Below are 22935 nucleotides of genomic sequence, written 5' to 3'. Positions count from 1 at the left end.
CAGTGAATAATATTGTACTAGATATTTTTAAGACACTTCTATTCAGCTTAAAGTGACATTTAAAGGCTTAACTAGGTTAATAAGGTTAACTTGGCAGTTTAGGGTAATTAGGCAAGTCATTGTATAATGATGGTTTGTTCTGTATCAAAAATAAAATATAGCTCAAAGGTGTTAATAATATTGACCTTAAATTGGTGTTTAATCATTTTTTTAAAACTGCTTTTATTCTAGCCTAAATAAAACAAATAAGACTTTCTAAAAAAAATTATTAAACAAACTGTGAAAATATATTTGTGGGGCTAATAATTCTTACTTTAAATATATGCATTGTATGTTGCAGTGTCTGTATACATGATGAAAATCTAATGTTGCCTTACTACTTTTATTTGGGTTTTTTTGTGTCATTCGTGGAGACCATTTTCAAATTGTTTACAGTGGTATTCTGCTTTTTTGGTACCTTTTGGTATCACAGAAAGAGGTCATACTAACATGAGGGTGAGAGAACTGACTATTTTCAGTGCTAATTTAGACTGTTTCTGTTTTGCTCTCAGATTCGCCACATGAGTTTCCCATTGCAATAAGCTCTAAGCAGGTGCGGGAGGTCTTGAGAAGTGAGGTCTCCAAATCAGTGCCAGTGACCAACCAGGCAACTCCTATGGAGACAAAGTGCAACCAAGTGACTGCGGTCTGCCAACGGCTAAAAGAAGGAGAGATTAACCAGCAACCAGCAGAAGAAGCCATTCAAGTTGATCCAGCCAATCCAGGTGTGATATGACTAACCTATCAGAGAACCAGACATTTCGATATTTTGGCAAGTGATTCTCACCATGTGTTTCTGTATTTGTCTTGTTCAGCATCCCCTCAGTCTAACCTGAGGTCAATCATGAAGAGGAAGGCTGATGGGGAACCTGGCTCTCCATACACCAAAAAGAACCTGCAGTTCTTAGGAGTCAATGGAGGGTATATGCAGAATTCATTAATTCTTTCATTTTCCTCCTACTTAGCCGCCACAGCGGAATGAACCGGCAACTATTTCAGTAACCTTCACTATTTCAGTGACCTTCTTGCTGATAAAACATCAGTGGTTTCATCTAAACTATAAAATATTATCCCAGTACTTCTGTGTTATTTGATTGTTTGTAACTTCATAACTAACTCAAATGACTTAAGACTGAATCTCTTTCTTGATTTTTGCATTTCCAAATTTGAATGCAGCTATTCGAAGGATTAATAAGGATATGCAAATCACCATAATTTATAATTCATGTTGTGTGGGTGTTTAGATCCTGATCTTTAATGATTAATAGTGCAGCTTAAACATTAATGCAGGGTAAACAAGTAGTGACAGAAAACACCTTTAATAACCTAATAAACCCACCAAATCCCAAATAACCCATCACAACTTCTTCATTCATCATTATATTTCACAGGAAAGCCTAAATGGTTTCATACATGTGATTTAAATGATGCAAGAGGTGATCTCTCAATGATTTCCCCCACAAATTTAGGATTTATACCAGTTAAAAATGTATCAATCCGCGGATCACATGTGTTCCGAACAGTGGATTGTGATCTGTGTAAATCACGGATCAACCATGATCCATTACATCCCTACTTTGTTGTAAACTTACTTTGGTGTTAGGTTAGTGATTTTTTACTGTGCACTTCAAGAAATTTGCCAATTAAACCTAAAAAGAAAATGCATGATAAGCTCCATCTACACAAAATCAAACAGTATTATTTTGCTGCAGCTGTTATATCGCAGCACTTTTGCTTCCTTCAGGAACTACACATTTAGTTTAGATGATCCATTTGGGAACTATTTTATAAGGATTTTGTGAGAAAAATTAGCAGCAATCTGGTAAATAACAACACTAATTTGCCCTCAGGTACGAGTCAACATCCTCCGAAGAGAGCAGCTCTGAAAGTTCAGAAGATGAAAGCGATGCAAGCGAATACCATGAGGCTACGGAAAAACTACCGGAATCAGCGACACCACAGTCTCTGGTGTCCTCCTGTATCCCACAGCTCGCCTCTGAGACACCAGCTACCCAAACAGCTCAGCACAGCACTGCCCAGATACCAACCAATCACACTCCAGCAGCTCAAACCACCAGCCAATCACACACCACAGATGCAACTACCCAACAACATGTCACCCAATCACCAGCAGCAGAGGCTGATGTACAGCACTGTGTCAGCCAATCATCAGTGACCACCACACCTCCTCCAGAGGGAGATGTTCAATGTGTTTTTCAAGGGTGTAACCCTCCAAGCACTGCCACTTCTCTTGAACAAAACTCTGTCCAGTTGTCATCTGCGACGCAGCAGTCCAAAGCCACTGATTCAAACGTCCAGCCAGATCTCGCTCAAACAGATGTGTCGGACTTCGCCGCTCAGCAAACGACCACTCAAACACAATTCACCAGTGCCAAACCTCAGCAAGAAGCTAGCCAATCAAAAACTGCTGACCTCACAGCCCAGAAAGGAGCGACACACTCTACTGATGGCTCAGCGAAACAGGACATAGCCATATCCTCCACAACTAAACCAGCAGCAGATACAGCAACACCACCCACTAATAAACAAACAGACAGGTGAGCTGACTCAAAGAAATGACACAAGCTATTGTGAGAGTCGCTGTAGTTACATAGGGTAGACACAAATGCTGAGTGTGTTTTCAATCTCTTTACAGCCTGGAATTAAGTGGCGGTCTTATGTCGGCGCTCCACATCTTGCAGAAGGCGCTCAGCGAACCAAATGCATTCAGCCATCAAGATGCGGTATGTTTATCAGTGTTCTTATGCTTATTTATTTTTGGTCTTAAACAGGTGCATACAAATACGATCCAGTAGGCCTAGGAAAACTGTTAAGCCTCACTGTTATTACACTTATTTGAATAGATTTCCTCAAATCTTTTCCATTTTTGAAACACTCTCATTTAAGGCCTCGGTATACATCAAACACAGCAAAATCCTCTGTGAAGAATTTACTCACTTCAGAGAGTATTTGTTTCCTCTTTGAATAAGGGCAAACAGGTTTGTAATAAGTAAAGCTGCTGTTTGTGAAGTTGCTTAAGGGTCCTCTGCTGAGATTTTCTTCTTCTTCTTCTTCTTCTTCTTCTTCTTCGTGTTTTTTTATGGCGGGTGGCATCCAACTTTAAGGTGCATTACCGCCACCTACTATACTGGAGTGTGAACCAGAATGATTATGAGACTCATAGTATATATTATATTTTATATATCAGCCCAGTTTGCCTCAAAAATGAAATTAAATAACTATAGTACTCTGTTTGGCTAAGTATTTGATTTGTTTCTGTTGTACCCTGCTTTATTTTCTTGAATACTTCCCTTTCATTATTATTTTTCTGACAATGACTTATTATGTGATCTTCTGATTCTTCTACTAGACAATACTCACATAACCCAGTAGGATGCTTTCCAATGATATGTAATGTTTTATTTAATCTAGTGTACCCTAGTCTTAATCTAGATATTGCAATGTCTTCCAACATACTTCTCCTTCTCCTCTTCATCCTCCCTACTTTCTTTTGAATCTGCTGAGATTTTGAGAGATTCAATGTATTACATTTCAGCTAATTTCATTAAAGGCTGTGACTGTAGTCAGTTGTAGTTTGGTGTTTCTCTTCTGTGGTTCTGCTTATTAACAGCAGGTGTTCATCATCAGTGCTCAATCATCCCCTAATTAATTCTTTCATTGTCTCATTTACTTGAGTAACTTTAGCTCAATTTAGAGAGGGACCGAGTACTGTCTAAACTGAGTAAATATTACTCAGAGGATTTTGCTGTGAAGTTATTTTTGTTCATTTTTTGTTGTTTTGGTAAAAAAGATATTGAAAGGCTGACTGACTGGTTTTTTGTTTTTTTAAAGAGGGACAATGGTTATTAATCAAAAGTAAAACTGTAAATAAGTCAGAGTTAGCCACAAGGGCTAGTTTTTATCTTTTGCCCCCTGCCAGATTTTAAAAAAGGCAACCTAGCATTAAAAATGTTTATGTTTTCAGGCTGGTTTCCAGCCTTTCCAGCCTGGTCTTAGCTGGTCAGGCTGGGAGATGACCAGCTAAAACCAGCTTGACCAGCCTAGCCAGACTGGGAGCCCAGCCAAAACCAGCTATGTCCAGCTTAAACCAGGCTGGTCAAGCTGGTTTTAGCTGGATTTAGCTGGTCATTTTCCAGCCTTACCAGCTAAGACCAGGCTGGAAATGGCTGGAAACCAGCCTGGAAATGGCCAAAACCCCTCTAAAACCAGGCTGGTCAATCAGCTAAAACCAGCCAGCCAGCCTATAAAACAGGAAGAAGAAATCGTCATTCTCAATGGTTAGATACCGGCGTCACAGCTCCCTGAAAATTGCTTCGCTACTGAAAAGCTATTTGATTTAGGAAGTTGCGACACTTACGCCACGCTACTGAGAAATGTAGTTATGCTAGTAGCATCACAACTTGTAGTGAAGCTACAACCTAACACTGGTTATACCCCTTAATTCAACAGCAAGTGTATTCCAGTAATGACTAACTAAGAAGACTGACTGTGCAAAAGTTGTATGTCTAATGCCGAGTTCAGACTGCATGATTTTAGCCCCGATTTTGACTCAGCGACAGGTTTTAAGAAATCACAGACAAATGCCTGAAATCACAGGCAAATGCTCGTTCACGCGAATAGCAATCACACATTATGAAGTATCAAAGACGCGATCTAAGAGAATCGCTGATGTCCGTGAGATATTTGGCATGCTCAATATCTGGAGCTGTCCGTGATTTAAATTATGACGTGTGAATTGAGTTTTGACTAAAAAACATTGTTGATCACCTACAGCCAATAAGAGAGCAGCATTCACTACTGTGGGTACCTGCAAGACAGCGGGAGGCTGGGAGAGAAGTTAAAAGCGCTCCTTTTCAGTTTATTTGGACCCAAGAAATTGAGGAAAAACAACTGGACATTTGCCAGGAGCCCTTGTGTCTGTTTGGCGTGTCAGCAATACGCACAATTGGGTCGAAGAATAAAAAAAAGTTTAAGAGAAATTGCTCCCTTCAAAGCCAGAGCAAAATAAGTACATTTTCTAGCCCACTAAAGGCATCTTTCTCATTATGTAATTAATAACAAGATATATATTACGTGACCTCTCATTGTTTCCATGTTTTCTCACGTGTGTTTGGTTGTGAAATGTAGTTTGGACAAAGTTGTCAGCGATTCTTCCTATTTTAAAGTCATGCCGTGTGAATCACCCTGTCGCCAATACATCTTGCAGTGTAAACAGAGCACCGACGGATGGCTGGCCCAGGTAGTCATGCAGTGTGAAACATCCGTGACACGACTAGTTTGAAAATCATGCAGTCTAAACTCGGCATAAACTGCACAGCACAGTCTCCTCTATTAATATGGGGTGGGGTTGTAAATGTGCCACGCTGCTCATGTGTACCCCCTAATATCGAGTTCAGACTGCATGATTTTAGCCCCGATTTTGACTCTGCGATAGGTTTTTAAAAATCACCGACAAATCAGTGCTCTTGCACACAAGTGACAATCGCACAGTATGAACTATCAAAGATGTGATTTGAAAGAATAGCCAATGAGTCGCTGATGCCTGTGAGATATCTGGCATGATAAATATCTGAAGCTGTCGGCGATTCAAATCATGCTGTGTGAAATGAGTTTTGACTGAAAATAGCATCAGCAATTGCCTACAGCCAATGATAGAGCAGCATTCACTAACGTGGGTACCTGCAGGCCAGCGGGAGCTTGGGGGAGAAGTTAGAAGCGCTCATTTTCAGTTTACTTGGACAGTTTATTTAAATGGAGGAAAAACAGAAATTTGGCTGTTTGATGTGTCATGTGAGAAATATTTCAACTGGATCGAAAAAGAAAAAAGTTAAGTAGAAATTGATAAACAGGTGAGCAAATAAGTACATTTTCTACCCCATTAAAGGCTTCTTTCCCATTATGTAGTTAATAACAAAAGATATACTACATGTGTTTGGTTGTGAGACGTAGTTTGGACAAAGTTGTCGGTGATTCTTCCTATTGTAAAGTGTGAAATCCCCTGTGACCGATTTATCTTGCAGTGTAAACAAAGCAGCAAAAAAGCACTAGCCCAGATAGTCATGCAGTGTGAAAACATCCGTGACACGACTACTTTGAAAATCATGCAGTCTGAACTCAGCATTACACAACAATGATGGTGGCTGTGAGAAAAGAACCATTGCGTAAACAGCTGTCAACCAGCCTTTTCCAGCTTGCACATCAGCACAACAAATCTTTAATTGTTTTCTATTTGGTATGGACAGACACCGAATGGCACCACCTGTGTGCACATTCATAGAAAACAATGTGTAAAGATGTGTCGTGATATGGTGGAGCTTCTTGTCCGGAACTGTTGAAACCAACTGAAAAAAAAAAAGTTTTGTCCGGATGTTGTTTAAAGTTACATCATTTCTTTTGTTCTTTTATTCAGTTTACAGTATAATTGGGGCTTTAGTGTAGCAGGCAGTGAAAATATGTAATTATACATATTAGTACAGAAGATCTTAAAGATTTGAGGTTAGCCACTTCGCAGATGACAAGAGAGCAGCGATTAAAACCTCGCAGAAACACCATAACTTCCATATTTTTTATTTTTTTTTTTTTTTTTTTCATCTTCTCTCCCACTTTTTTCCTGTATTTTATTTTTGTTTTCTTATACATGTAATATTAACATGATGTTACAACTTTTTGTTTAAAAGGACAAAAGTGTACATATGTTAAAGTAATAATTTATACTGATGTAAAAAAAATATAAAAATTTATTTTAATTAAGAAATAAGCAAATGAGGGAGTGGAAATGTTTGTTTGTGGATAAAGAATTTCATGGATCAGTGGTGTGCATCATTTATTTTCTACTATGACATCATAATGATATCTTTGCAATGTGTGAGCAGAAATTATAAAGTATGTCAGTCACTAACGAAAAACCGGTGGTAGAAAAGACTTAATTTACTTCTCTTTCTGCCCTTCAACTCAAAATTACAACCAAGAACCACACAATGTGGAATCATGTCAGTTTTTTTTTTTTTTTCAGAGTTGCATTGTGGTAAAAATAGCAACAAGCAGTGCCAGTAACTCACAGAGTTCAACCGTCTGACTTCATGCACTGCGCACCTAAAACAATAACAGCCTTAAAGTCCAAAATAAACGAGGATTGTACCCAGCAAGCATTTCTTGTTTTTCATAGATGTCTAATAGATGTCTAATAGACTTCATCTTGGCTAAAACAAGGCTAAATTTGGGCTGTCAGTGAAACTCTAATAGACGCCTAAGAATGGGCCAAAACTAGACTGGTCACCAAATAAACAGAAATGAATGACTAAACATATAAAGTCTGTCTAATTTGTCTATTTGGTGACTAGTCAGTAGTTTTGGACTATTCTTAAATGTCTATTATTTTCAATGACAGGCCAAGTTTAGCCTTGTTTTAGCCAAGCTGTCTAGTTTAGATGTCTTTTAGACATCTATTAAACACAAAATAGTTTGCTGGGTATTTTTTTATATATATTGGGTATACCTTTTTAAATTATGTAAATCTTTCATGGGCTTTCTACTATATTGTTTCAGTATTGTGTTTTATTAGCCCATAAAAGTCTTAATACCCGGAGTTTCTTAAATTAAAGTAAACACTTATTTGAAGAAATCTGAATGTAAAGTCTCCTTAACTGCCTTCATTACTTTCATTGAATAAACCGTTGTAAACACACAGTTAAATAGGTTATTATGAGTTAACTCTACACTGAGCTCAAATATGTCCATCTAACTTACAATTTTAAACTGAATTAAATATTTGTAAGCTGTAACACTTTATTGTGATGGTCCATTTGAGTATTAGTAGACTGTCTGTTTAACATCTGTTTCCTTCAACAGACATTCATCTGATTATATGAAACTTTGCAAGTGCATGTCAACTTACACTAACCCTAACCCCAACCTAACAGTCTATTTGCATGTAGATGCAATGTAACTTAAATTCAACAAACAGACTATCAAATTAAAATGTGACCTTTTATACTGTCTGTTTTAAAAGGCTGTTTGCGCCTTGTGTGTTTTCAGAGGACGGCCTACACCAGCGTCCTGCAGGAGTGGCTCCGGGTCTCCTGTCATAAAGCTGCTGACACCGCAGTGGTGAAGGCCCACATGGACGCGTTCGCTTCTATTTCCCCTCAGCTCCTGGAGTTCGTCATCAACATGGCCGACGGCAATGGAAACACGGCTCTGCACTACACCGTCTCTCACTCCAACTTCCCTGTAGTGAAGCTGCTGCTGGACACCGGTGAGAGATTGTTCTCCGCACTGCTGATATCAAACCAGCCGCACATCCAGAGCACATTTTCTGACACAATGTTCTGCCTGTTCCTGTTTATGTTGCAGAAAGAACAGAAATAGGATTGGTATATTAAGAATTGGTATATTAAAAGTGACAATAATATTTAATCACTGATATTTTGTATTTATTGATTGGGGCAGTGACTTTTAATGATTTTCCTTTTAAAGTTTGTGTGTTTATATTGTTGGTCAAAGTTTGGGGTCTGTAAGATTTTTGTAGTATATATTTTTTAAATGTTTTTAATTTTTTTTAAATATATTTTTTCATAATATATTTTCAATATAATTTGAAGTGTCTTATGCTGACTAAGACTGCATTTTATTGATTAGACGGACTAAAAAAGTAAGATCAAAATGTAAAATATATAAAAAAATTACTTCTTTGCAAACTCCTCCTAGACTGTTTGCCGAAATTTCACTAAATTTCACTAAGATCATCGTCAGACCATGATGACCAAATGTTCAAATTCGTGACAACAGGCAAAACCGTTTTTGTTTACGGCACCAACAAATGTGTATAACTTCAAACTGTATTTGAGGCCGTCTCTTTGCAATGCTTAAATATACTGACACCAAACATTAGGTTCTTCATTGTCACCTAACACTGACTACAACACATCAAATTTGTAACTCTGCCACCTATTAGTCAAAGGTTATAAACCAATATATCATCCATTCGTTCATTCATTCATTCATCCATTTTCTTTTCGGCTTAGTCCCTTTATTAATCAGGGATCGCCACAGCGGGGGCACTTCAGATCATTTTGGAAGGGAGCAGAACATTCAAACTCCACACAGAAATATCAACTGACCCAGCCAGGGCTCCAACCAGTGACCTTTTTGCTGTGAAGCGATCGTGCTACCCACTGCGCTGCCCCCAATAAATCATTCATACATTAACTGTTTTCATGCTTTTCTGACATTTTAAGTAAAAAATGCTTCAAATATATTCAAAATCTGATTGTTTCACTTGGTCTGTTGCTGCTTACTAACCTTGTTGCTTTTCTCATTCTGACTCTGGACTGCTTTGCTTATTCTGGCTCTGCACTGCTTGGCCCCTTATTGGCTGCTTATTAATTAGTCCTACATAAATTGTATCAGTATTCAAACTATATCCAAAACCGCAATTTATTTTTTATAAGAATGTTTAATGTTCAAAGGGTATTTATTTGTAAAAATTTGTACCACTTTACCTTCTTTAACCACAATTACTGTTAATTTAATGCATCTATGCTGAATAAAATGCAAAAAGAAATAATAAAGCATTATATGTAGGTTGTTCTTTGTTTTAAGCTCATTTATCTGGAAGTTACCATTTTTGTATTACAATTTTCCTCACTTGCGAAGGGAATAATGCATACTTAAAAAAAAAATGTACCTGAACTATTCATGTTTTTAATAGACTTGTACATTAAACAGTGATACATGCAATCTTAGTGGATGAATATTTTTGTCAGAAAAAATATGTATATGTATGTATTTTTCCCAAAACATGTAAAAATAAGTAAAAAAAAAAAAAAAAAAAAAAAGATAAATATATTAAATAGTTTTAATAAAATTAAAATTTAATGATTTAAAAATTTAATAAATTTAATAAATTACATTTTAATAAACAAAGCACTTAAAATATGTTAAAAAAAATAGAACTTGAAAAGGGTTAAACCCTAAAATTTAAAACCCGAGTTCCCAGATGTATTTTAAAATACATTTTATATCTATGTAATTTTTGGTCAGTTTAATGCATACTTTCTGAAGAAATGTCAGACAGAAAACTGCCCCCTTGTTTTTGAACTGTACTGTACTGTATTGTGGCCAGTTATATTTTTAGCCTGTGACAGACCTCTTTCTGCAGCTCGCATTTATCAGCTGTCCTTGTTTTGCAGGTCTCTGTAATGCTGACAAGCAGAACAAGGCTGGTTACACAGCCATCATGTTGACGGCTCTGGCTGCCTTCAGCTCGGACAGTGACCTTCAGACCGTCCTACAGCTGCTCCGCACCGGCGACGTCAATGCCAAAGCCAGCCAGGTGCGCCCCCTTCTGGCACTCAATTAACATACTGAATTGCCCTTCCTAATGAAACACTTAAAAAATCTATTCAAGTAGTATTAATAAAGGAGTGTTCAGGGTGTCCGCAGGGTCTTAAAAGTCTTAAAATGTATTACATTTCAAAAGTAAAATTTTAGGCCTTGAGAAGTCTTAAATCTACCGACATATTGTGATGTAGGTTTTAAATCTTTTTTAACAGGTCTTAACTTTCCTTTGATCATGTATAGTTACCCAATCTGGCCATTAATATCCAATCATACAAGAATGTATGCTCATGCAATCATCAACAATTCTAATATCAATAAGTGTTTTATTTAAAAATAGCATTTTACTTTTTTAAATTACTTTCCTTACAGTAACATTTGTTTAAAAGTTCTCCATTTATTTGCTGCTGAGTATATTGACCTGACCTAAATTTTTTATGTAAAATTTTTATTATTATTGTATTATTAAATGTGTTAAATTCTAATCATTTTTGATTGGGCAAGTGAAAGTCTTTGGGATATTTGAAAAAAAAAAATCCTTAGCATTTAATTAACCCTGTATTAGTCTAAAATTTCCTTCATAATGGTCTTAAAAAGGTCTTTAAAAATCTTAAATTTAACTTGGTGAAACCTGCAGAAACCCTTTTTCAAAGTTACCAGTTTCTTCAATTATTTCCGGTTAAACAATAAAATAACATTCTGATTTCTGGGCCATTTTAGACACAATAATGCATATTTTTGTAGATTTCATATTTCATAATTTCATATTTTAGCATATATTTATTTAAGCGCATATTTAATTTTAAGTGCCAACAGAATTTATTAATACCATTTGATAAACATAATTACAGTATGTCTCCGTTCTAAATGAACGCCTGACTCTTTACACATTTATCGCTACCTAGTGGCAGTTTCAGCTTATTATAAAGAGGATTATTATATATTTCATATATTCATAATAATTTAATGTGAATAAAAATGAAAGGACATCATAAGATAATTCAGCCTACACTAAAATGTTGGGTTCCACACAATCGATTTGTGTTGAGAGAACATGAAGAAATTAAATTAACTTATTAGTTTTTACAAAATTAAGCGGATTGAGCATGAAATAATGATGTCCTCACAAAAAACTTTGTGTTGTTTCTGCTCAATTTAAATAAGTAGCTTGAATGAACACCAAACGTCCTTTTTAGAGTGCAGAAATTACAATTTTTTCCTCATTTACATTTTTTTTATGATTTCAAAACTTTATTTTATTAACTCCAATAAATGCTCTGTAAATGTGTTAAAATACCAATTCAGATGCAACTTCTGAGAAAGAAAAAGACGTTACACTGACAAAATGGTTTTGCTGCCTGTTTGCACTACTTAACTCATTAACTATTTAAAATGAGTTGAAACAACACAATTTTGAGATTTTTTTGGGACAAAATAATTGTTTTATGTTCAACGTTGGTAAATAATTAGGTGTAAAAAAGAAAAAAGTCATTAACTGAGAGTCCTCGGGTGGTTTTGAATGCACAATTCCTCTGCTAGAAAGACCTGTGAATACAGTAGATATTCTTTTAAATGAGGATGTGACAAAACAGAGCATCCTTATCTCTACCCTTCTTAGAATATTGCCTTCTTTTCTATTACACACAATTTAAAAAAGGCTTCATACTTTTATCTTTGACAGGGCATATGGCACAGTATAAGTAGGTGATTAGGGATCTAATCTGTAGCCAAATGAAAGCAAAACCTGACAAAATCTCAAAAAACCTATATTTGGGGAAGTCCACATTTATAAATCTGATATAGAAATTAAACAAGCAAAGTTGTTTGAAACTTGTAAAAATGCAGAAAGACCCATTTTCTGTCCTTGAAGAGGAAACTGCTCATGAATCAGAATGAAATATTTCGAAAACATAAACGACAGGGTCACACTGTACAATAAGGTTTCATTAGTTATTGTTAGCTAATGTGTTTATTAACTTGAACTAATAAAGAGCAATACTTGTAGAGCATTTATTAATCATAGTTCAACATTTACTAATGCGTTATTACAATCCAAAGTCACACTTGTTAACATTAGTAAACAAGTTTAACATAACTTTATTACTAATAACTAAGCATAAATAAATACAGTAGTAAATGTATTGTTCATTGTTTGTTCATGTTAGTAAATGCATTAACTAATATTAACTAATGCAACCTTATTGTAAAGTGTTACCAGTGACAGGATGTTTTCTGTGAGGGTTGGTATAGTCGGGATAAGCGGATAAAAAAATTCGGTCTTTACAATATAAAAATCGTTATGTCCCATAAAGCATGAAAACTCAAGTGTGTGTGTGTGTGTGTGTGTGTGTATGTGTGTGTGTGTGGGTTTGTTCAGGCAGGGCAGACGGCACTGATGCTGGCAGTCAGTCATGGTCGAGGGGATATGGTGAAGGCTCTGCTGGCATGTGGAGCTCAGGTGAACCTGCGGGATGACGACGGCTCCACAGCGCTCATGTGCGCCTGTGAACATGGACATGTGGACATCGTGCGCCAGCTGCTGTCTGTGCCCGGCTGTGACGCCACGCTCACTGATAATGTCAGTATCAACACATCAGGGCAGCAGTTGTATTATTTACATTCACTCTTATATTTAGCTATACATTTTATTTTTTTACTTTGCATCTTAAAGGGTCACGAAACACCAAAACACATTTTTTGAGAGTTGACAGTCGTATATGTGTCCCACAGTGCTAAAAACACTATTGGGACACATGTTTTTGTTAGTTCATATCGAACTGACTATTACACCGAGTGTAAACATGTAACCACCACAATCAAACTTACCGTCGTGTAGGATTTTCACCGCATTTTGTGACAGGAATAGCACACATGGCTTTCTGACGCTACCTGCCGAGTACATCTAAGTTTCCGGGAAATGCAGAGGGTTTTTTTGTCTCATTCGCCATGCGTTAACAAACATTTCATGAAAAATACATGCTTAGAGCAGTTCCTCGAATCAAATATCTTCTTTGTCACAAGGGGCATGAATGAAATTCCTGAATGAAAGAGCCCAAGTCCAAGTCCACCATTTAATAATCTGTAAAATAATTTGATTACTGATGTCCATGTAAACACAATCACTGTCTTTTTCCCCTGTGTGTGTGTGTGTGTGTGTGTGTGTGTGTGTGTGTGTGTGTGTGTGTGTGTGTGTGTGTGTGTGTGTGTGTGTGTGTGTGTGTGTGTGGTGTGTGTGGTGTGTGTGTGTGTGTGTGTGTGTGTGTGTGTGTGTGTGGTGTGTGTGTGTGTGTGTGTGTGTGTGTGTGTGTTTTGACTCTGAAAATCAGCGCATGCCCAAACCGACACTCCCATTGTTATGCAAATTCTTTACAGACCCTCCCTTTTTTGCTCCTCCGACACCCCCCTCTAAACAGAGCTGGACACGCCCACTTTCCTGACTTTTTTTTTTTAAAGTAGAGGTGTGAAAACCACCTGCTGAAACAAGGGGGTTTCATGGCCCTTTAAGTGTGGTATACAATTGATGATTAGTATGTCTTAAAAACAAATAAACAATAAAGCAGGTTTGGTAAACTAATATCAACTTTTGAAAGCTTCTGTCTGTTAAATCAACAACATTCAGAATCATGCACTAACGTGCAGTTTAAATCAAGTGTTTTTGACAGTATAAACGTAGGCTTGTTTTTTAAACAAGAGACCACAAAACCAGTCATAAGCATTCAAGTGGCTTCACAACAACTTTGTGAATGTCCTTGAGCGGTCCAGCCAGAGCTTAAACGTAAATCCTGTTGAACATCTCTGGAGAGATCTGAAAATGGCTGTAAACTAAGGATTCCCATCCAACCTGATAGTTTGGAAGGTACTGCAAAGAGGAATGGGCAAAAATTCCAAAAGACAGGTGTGCCAAGCTTGTGGCATCATATTTAAAAAAGACTTAAGGCTGTAATTGCTGCCAAAGGTGCATCAACAAAGTATTGAGCTGGGAATACTGATGTACATGTGATTTTTCAGGTTTTTTATCAATAATAAATTTGCAACAATTTCAAAAACTCTTTTTTCACATTGTCATTATGGGGTGTTGTGTATTAAATTTTGAGGAAATAAATTAATTTAATCCATTTAAGAATAAGACTGTAAGATAAAAAGTGGAAAAAGGCAAGCGCTAACAACACTTTCCGGATGCACTGTACCTGGCGGTATGTTTTAGTATATGACCGTGTGTGTTTTTGTGTTGCAGGATGGCAGCACTGCTCTCTCCATCGCGTTGGAGGCCAGTCAGAATGACATTGCTGTGCTTCTATATGCACACCTCAATTTTGCCAAGCCGCCTTCTCCTGTAAGTGTTTTTCGACTGTTATTTTCACCCAATAGCTAAGGGTACAAATGATAGAATAACATGATCTGCCCCAATTTTTTTCTTCTTCAACAGGTATCACCAAAGTCTCCAATTCTGGGCTCTTCTCCTCCTTCGTCCTCTGAACTGAAGTAAACAGATGTCATAAATCTGAGCTGTCCTTTCTTCCAGCAAACCTTCCTCGTCCATTCCACTGTCTGTCTGTGTGTGTGTGTGTGTGTGTGTGTGTGTGTGTGTGTGTGTGTGTGTGTGTGTGTGTGTGTGTGTGTGTGTGTGTGTGTGTGTGTGTGTGTGTGTGTGTGTGTGCGCACTTGTTTTTATAACATGTTGGGGATGAAGTCCTTACTGGTAAATGTGCTTATAAATCATACAAAATGAGGTATTTTGAAAATGTAAAAAACTGCAGATTGTTTAAGTCTCCGCTGATAGTCCCCATCGGGATATAAAAACAAGAGAGATTGAGAGTGTGTGTGTACACAATTCATCATGTACAACTTTTAGAGGTATAAAAATTGTGCACTCTTTTAAAACTCTTTAGCACTTGACATCATCGCACAACTGTTTTTCTCAACATAAGTTCATTCTGAAAGCGTAGCCCTGTATAAATTTCTGGAGATCACAAATGAGGTATGACGCCATTCCTTTTTGCGCTTACCATTGCTTTCCTATGTATGGACGGCTTTCCTGCTGTTACCAGTTTGTCTGGTAGCTCGAAGTACATTGGTGGACTTAAGATGCATAGCAGAGTTAACCGCAGCAACTGGATTTGAGTCTGGCGAAGAATAGTTCCAGAAAGCATGTAAGACAAAAACAGAAACGTTAAAAAAAAAATAATTAAGCAAATAATTGGGTCAGAATGTGGTAAAATCTGAAAACGTGGTAAAAATCAGGGGTATTTTCTTTTTCTGAATTGCTTTTTTAAAAACACAATTGGTTGGGTTTAAGGAAGGGGGTGGGTTGGTTTATCAGTCAGTCAGTCTGGAAAGCGGCCTCTGCTGGATTTACGTGAGAACAGCAGGTGCGAATGGCACTTGCAAAAGAAATCTGAGGTCTGAAAAAGCATATAAGCGGCCTTTCGGGGAGTCGCGAAAACAAAACATGCAATAAAACGTAGCACCTGGGACGTATTTTTGCTCTCTCCAGAAATATATATAGGGGTGCGTAATCAGAATAAACCTGGGTTGGTTTTTCTGTTCCTTTTGTAGCTTTTTCCATTGTAGCACCAAACATAGGTCTATGAGATTTGATTATGAATAACAATGAGCGTGTAACAGCAATATCATTCATTTAGTGCTCTACTTGCTGACATGAAATGTGTTCTCTAATATACTAAGGAAGCCTGTTTTCAGTTAAGAATGTAAAGAGAAACAGGAATAGTGCACATTTAAGCTCGCATCTCACAACTCCCTTTTTTTCTCAGAAATTCATATTAATATGGACCTATTCTGAGTTCTCTAAAATGTGTAAACGTACATCTCTGAAAAAAAGTCTGAATTATTGGATGTAAACTTAGAATTTTGGTTAAAAAATCCAAATACGATAAAATTCTACACTAAACAAATTGATTCTATGGTTTACTAGATTAATTTAAGGTAAGTGGTTGCAAAATTTATATGGGCTGATTTTAAACAAATTTACTTAATTTAATTTGTTTGTTTAATAGGCGACACGGTGGCTCAGTGGTTAGCAATGTCCCCTCACAGCAAGACGGTTGCTGGTTCAAGTCCCGGCAGGGTCAGTTATTTCTGTGCTGCAGTTTCCCCTACAGTCCAAACACATGCGCTATTGGTGTGAATTTGAGAGTGTATGAGTGTTTCCCAATACTGGGTTGCAGCTGGAAGGGCATCAGCTGTGTAAAACATATGCTGGATAAGTTGGCGGTTCATTCTGCTGTGGTGACCCCTGATGAATAAAGGGACTAAGCTGAAAAAAATGAATGAATTTGTTTGTTTAAATTGAGCCCATAGAAGTGGTTTCAAGTCAAGTCAACTTGGCTTTTATTGTCATTTCAACAATATACAGTGCAGAACACAGTGAAACGAAATTGCTACATCAAACAACATAAATTGACAACATAACACAGGTCTACACACTACTATAAACATCAAGATGAATGAAATAAAACAAGATGAACTAAAACAAAAATTAGAATAAGAGCGCAAAGTGTGGTTTGTGCAATATTTAGTGCAAATAAGACAGGACAAGACAAGAAACAGTAACAGTAATGCCAGCCAGTTCACTATGGATGTTGTGCAAATATTGGATTGGTGAAAACCACTTACCTTAAAAAATCTAATAAATTAGTGTACATTTAAATCTCTTCAGTTTACTCTTAGAGTTGTGTTTATATCTAATCATTCAGAGTTTACTTATCAAATCAGTTATCAATTTTTCTATATTTTTCTCAGTTTTGAATGGTTTCTATCTTTCAGTTTTAAGTAATTCATTTCAGAAATGCAAGTCACACTGTAAAAAGTGATAGTTGACTTTAAAAAAATGAGTAAGTAAATGATTAAGTACACTGTAAAAGTGATTACTTACTTAAAGCGAGTAAACCAATTGCCTTTAAAGAAACAAGTTGACTTTACAAAAATAGTGTAAGTAAACCCATTGTAACTCGGAACTGTCGAGTTGACTTAATTTTATTATTATGCAAAATTGTATTCACTTTTTTATATAGAAGTGAACTAATCACTTTTTCCAATACACATTATATATATATATATATATATATATATATATATATATATATATATATATATATATATATATATATTCGGCTTTTCTGTATCTAGCCAAATGGCTAAAATCCAGACTCCACCATGTCTTATAAATACAACACAGGCTATAATTGTAGATTTTATAGAATAACGAATATAACATAATGAAGCACCAAATATGTAATATTGTAATAATTGCAGTATTCATTTGAAAACAGATATGCTGAAAAAAAGAGGGGGCTCTCTGGGGCCCAGACTGTAAGTACAGAGAAGGAGGTGGGCCCCTGGGTAGCTTGCTGGGGTCAAAGACCCCTAGGTGGAGGGCAAGGGGGCCCTCTGGGGCCCATACTACAAGTCCAAGGAGAGAGGTGGGCCCCTGGGTAGCTTGCTGGGGTCAGGGACACCTTAGGTGGAGGGCAGGGGGGCCCTGTGGGGCCCAGGCTGCAAGTCCAAAGAGAGAGGTGGACCCCTGGGTAGCTTGCTAGTAACTTAATAGTTCTAAGTTGCAACAAAAATGTACATTTTGTAAGTAAAATCAACTTGCCACTTTTAAGGCAAAGGGTTTACTCACTTCTTTAAGCAATTGCTTTTTACAGTGCACTCAGGACTGTGAGATTTTAAATTTAAATGAAATAATTAAATGGATGTTTATCACTCACTATTTCAAGTCAGAATTAGCTGCAGGTTTTTTTTTTTTTTTTTTTTTGAAGAATTGTGAGAAATTGCAATATACTGTATAATCTTTGAGAAACAAAACAAATGGCAGAATTTTTCATTTATATCTCACAAATCCAAACTTTTATCAGAACATTGTATTTACATCTTGCAATGAGGATATTGAGATATAAACAAATTAAAGTCACAATTGCCTTTTTTTTTATCCCTAGACTAAAACAGGCTTCCATACTATGTTAAATGTATACATGTGTATTTACTTTTAACTATCAGCAATATTTACAAATCATGCAGTCACACTCATGCCGCACATGATTAACATTTTTAAGAACAACTAATGTAAGTGTGTCTTGATCAAGTGTCCTTTCACGGTTTTTACTATCTTCAGTAAAGCAAGACAAACGCATTCTAAGTTTCCACACCAGCGGTTTTCAGATTAACCTTTGATATTAGACAGTGATTTTTAATGATAGCCTATATTTGTCAAACCCAATCTAGTTTCTGCCCTTGGAAATTTGTAAAGCCATCTTTTACAGGTAACATTGTATCTTTTTTACTGAATGAAATGGTCATCCCTGTTTAGATTAGTGTTTTTATTCAGTGTTTGAATCATCCGGCCGGTGCAGTATTGCGCTCTCTTCAGATTGTAGCCTACTCCGTTTACTCTAATTCATGAAGGACTGCATAATCTTCTCATTTTGTTAAAAAGGTAACACTTTACAATATCAGTAGATGAATAAGGATGTATTAATATATAAACTAAACATCACTTTATTATAAACTAATAATGAGTTAATGCGTGCGCTAATCATCAACTAATTTTACAACATGAGTCACAAGAGTTCATGTGTGAATAACAGCTTCCCATAATTTTTAGTAATTGATTGTTTGTTAACTAATGCATTAATTACCACATTAGTTTATGCTTGATTTAACCATCATGAACTGAAAGTCAATCTATGTAAATATATCATGACTTTACATGGAGGGGCACATCATCATTAATCCATTCTTAACTAGTCATGAACTCTTTATGCACGTCCATCTAGTGCGTTTACACTGAATAATAATCGAAAAGTGTTCAATCAACATCAACAGTATAAACACAGGCGTTCAGGATTAGTTATGATGTACCCCTCCAAGTAAAGTCATGACATAATTATACATTAACAGCACATGAGTTCATGTTGGTTACATTTAGCTTAAAATTAAATGTTAATTAATACATTAATCAACAACATGTACACATCTGATTTCAAAAAAGTTAGGACACTGTACAGATTGCAATAGTATCTGGATGCAGCCTTTATGATGCAAGCTGAGACTGCATCACTCAGTGATGCAATGTCAGACACAATGCACTCATAAGGAACTAGTCACTGTGATGGATAGGGTTAGGGGTGGGGTTAGGTGAGCCCATTAAAAAGCGTTGGATGCAGCCCAGATTGCAAAATGTCTCTTTTTTTTAAGATTTATTTTTGACCTTTTTTGCCTTTATTAGATAGGACAGTATTTAGACAGGAAGCGAAGTTGGAGAGAGAGAGGGGGGTAGAGAAATGTCCTCAAGCCGGGATTCGAACACAGGACGCCCTGACATGCTACTGCACCATATGTCAGCACGCTAACCACTGGGCTATTGGTCCGACAGAAAATGTCTCATTTTAAGGAAAAAAAAAAAACAAGTTAATTTTATATTTGATGGCATCAACACATTTCAAAAAAGTTAAGACAAGACTATGTTTACCCCTGTGAGGCATACCCTCTTTTCTTACAACAGTCTGCAAAGTCTGGCGACTGAGGAGACAAGTTGTTAAAGTTTAGGAATAGGAATGTTCTCCCATTCTTGTCTAATACAGACTTCTAACTGTTCATCTGTCTTAGGTCTTCTTTGTCACATCTTCCTCTTTATAATGCGCCAAATGTTGAGTGAAAGATCTGGATTGCACGCTGGCCATTACAGTACCTGGATCCTTCTTCTACGCATCCATGATGTTGTAATTGATGCAGTATGTGGTCTAGCATTGTCATGTTGGAAAATGCAAGGTCTTCCCTGAAAGACACAATGTCAGGATGGGAGCATATGTTGTTCTAAAACTTTGGATATACATTTCAGCATTGATGATGCCTTTCCAGATGCATTAGCTGCCCATGCCACATGCACTCATGCAACCTCACACCATCAGAGATGCAAGCTTCTGATTTGAGCGCTGATAGCAACCTGGGTTAATCCTGTCCTCATTAGTCTGCATGACATGGCGTCCCAGTTTTTCAAAAAATAAAAAAACAAATTTTGATTAGTCTGACCACAGAACAGTTTTCCACTTTGCCACAGTCCATTTTAAATGAGCCTTGGCCAAGAGAAAACTGCTGCACTTTTGGATCCTCTAAATATGGCTTCTTTTTTGACATAAGTCCGAGGCCATGGTGCTTCAACAGGAGAAGGTGGTTTGCCATCTCCAGGTTGAAGTAAAGTCCTTACCTCAGATAGAGGAGTTCAAGTATCTTGGGGTTTTGTTCACGAGTGAGGGAAGGATGGTATGTGAGATTGACAGGCGGATTGGTGCAGCAGCAGCAGTAATGCGGTCTATGTACCGGTCCATTGTGGTAAAAAAGGAGCTGAGCCGAAAGGCAACGCTCTCGATTTACTGGTCTTTGTTACTATTTTTACCTTGGTAATGTGCTTTGGGTCATGACAAAAAGGACAATATCTCGGATACCGAAATGAGTTTCCTTCGCAGAGTGGCAGTACGCACCCTTTTAGGGTGAGGAGCTCTGTCACCTGAGAGGAGCTTGGAGTAGAGCCGCTGCTCCTCCACATTGAGAGAAGTCAGCTGAGGTGGCTCGGGCATCCCCAGAGGAGCTGGAGGAAGTGGATTATGTTCACCGTCAATGTTTTCTGAAAGTAGTCCTGAGCCCATATTGTGATTTCCTGTATACAATAGCATTCCTGTATGTGATGCAGTGCCATCTAAGAACCTGAAGATCACTGGCATCCAGTGTGGTTTTATAGCCCTGACCCTCACTCACAGAGATTATTCCAGATTCTCTGAATCTTTGGATGATATTATGCACTGCAGATGGTGATAACTTTAAAATCTTTGGAGTTTTTCACTGAGAAACTCCTTTCTGATATTGCTCCACTATTTGTTGGTGCAATATTGAGGAAATTTGTAATCTTCTGCCCATCTTGACGTCTAATAAGAGACACTGCCACTCTGAGAGACTCTTTTTATACCCAATCATGTTGCTAATTAATCCAATAAGTAGAAAATTGGTCCTCCAGCTTTTCCTAATTTGTACATTTGACTTTTCAAGGCTGCTATTGCTTCTTCCCCAACTTTTTTGGAATGTGTATCTGTCTTGAAATCCAAAATGAGCCAATATTTGGCCTGAAATTTTTTAATTTTCAGCATTTTGATATGATATCAATATTCTACTGTAAATAAAATTTAAGTTTATGAGATTTGTAAATTATTGCATTCCTTTTTTTATTCAAAACTTATACAGTGTCCCAACTCTTTTGGAATTGGGTTTGTACTAACAAGTAATTAAGGTAGCTGTTATTCACACAAGAACGCTTGTGACTCATGTTAAAATTAGTTCATGATTAGCGCATGCATAACTCATCATTAATTCATAAATAAGTAATGTTTAGTTTACATATTAATACATCAATATTCATGTATTGTAATTGTAAAGTGTTATCAAAAAATAAATAAATATTAATAATAACCTATGTAGGTTTATTAAACAAGGGCTCTCCAAAGACATTACAGGTGAAATAACGAGAGCTAATTCACTGATTGTTTTGAATCTCCTGCATATTGTTAAACAGCTAGTGAAGGAAATCTGAAGGTACGTGGTTTTCTTGATGGATGAGACCTGATGTTTCTGAGTGATAAATGCTAATAATGGTACTGGAACCTGTTGGTTGAGTACAGATTTAACAGTGAAATGGTGTATTTTTACCCAGTCGGCGAGGCTTTATAGTTTATATGTGGGCGAAAATGGCTTGGTTTTGTCTGTGACGAATGTAAGATGTTTTCCAAACAAATTTAAATAATATATATATAATCTCCAAAGTTTTAGAGCAAAGAAGACTATAACATTGTTTCATTTTTAGTTTTTTTGAAACCACACAAGTCGTTGGATTTTAACCTTTTCAACCAGGAAGAGCTTTGTTTAATTTGAAACATAGATTGATGGGTTTTTTTTCGTTTACCCACTTTGTACACATGCTTTCCTATAACTAGTTTAGTGCCTGATTACTTTTATACTCTTTTGTATTTGTTTTATTTAACACTTTGAATATATCTTTAAATTTGTAAGATCTGTTCACAGCTTTGTATATCTTTTGGCACTTTTTGCCAGCCATGTACCTTTATGTAAAGTACTCACATTTAAATTGGTTTGTTTGTTTCCCTCGTTTTTTTGGAAAATAAAATTAGATAGTATGAATTGTTTGGCTTGGAGTGGAGTGGTTTATCTGTGAGATGAGTGTGTTCCAGCAGGACAAAATGAACGAGACTTTCTCCGTTTTGAACGGCAGATGGCGCAATAACACAAGAAAAGAGAAGCGGTTGCAGTTCATCTAGGGAGATGAGCAGCTCAAACGTGGATCAAAGACCAGAAGATGCTTTCGAGCAACAAATACAGCATTATTTTCCCCGTGCATTTAAAAGAGTTCAGTAAAACAAAACAAAACAAAAAAAGAGTTCAACAATTTAGGCTTACAGAACAGAATATCAATCTAAAGATAGTTTATAGGGCTACCCAAAGATCTTGTCAGGC

The 22935-nt window shown here is 36.7% G+C and overlaps 1 protein-coding gene across 4 annotated transcripts in view; it reads left to right on the top strand.

Moving 5' to 3' along the window:
- Nucleotides 1-22602, top strand: part of kank2 (KN motif and ankyrin repeat domains 2) — a 59359-nt gene extending 36757 nt beyond the window's left edge. For 2 of the 4 annotated variants that reach the window (XM_087243169.1, XM_087243170.1), the window contains exons 5-13: nt 552-764; nt 855-960; nt 1890-2597; nt 2696-2783; nt 8095-8314; nt 10251-10393; nt 12776-12976; nt 14633-14731; nt 14825-16863. In XM_087243169.1, the coding sequence (XP_087099295.1) occupies nt 552-764; nt 855-960; nt 1890-2597; nt 2696-2783; nt 8095-8314; nt 10251-10393; nt 12776-12976; nt 14633-14731; nt 14825-14884 (1838 nt within the window). In that variant the 3' untranslated portion in view covers nt 14885-16863. 4 annotated transcript variants of the gene reach the window in all.
- The last annotated feature ends 333 nt before the right edge of the window (nt 22603-22935 follow it).

The sequence above is a fragment of the Danio rerio genome, chromosome 3 (genome assembly GCF_052040795.2).
Source record: "Danio rerio strain M-AB ecotype USA chromosome 3, GRCz13ab, whole genome shotgun sequence".
Classification (NCBI taxonomy): domain Eukaryota; kingdom Metazoa; phylum Chordata; class Actinopteri; order Cypriniformes; family Danionidae; genus Danio; species Danio rerio.
The sequence above is the reverse complement of the archived record's forward strand: the minus strand, read 5'-3'. Positions and strand labels throughout refer to the sequence as shown.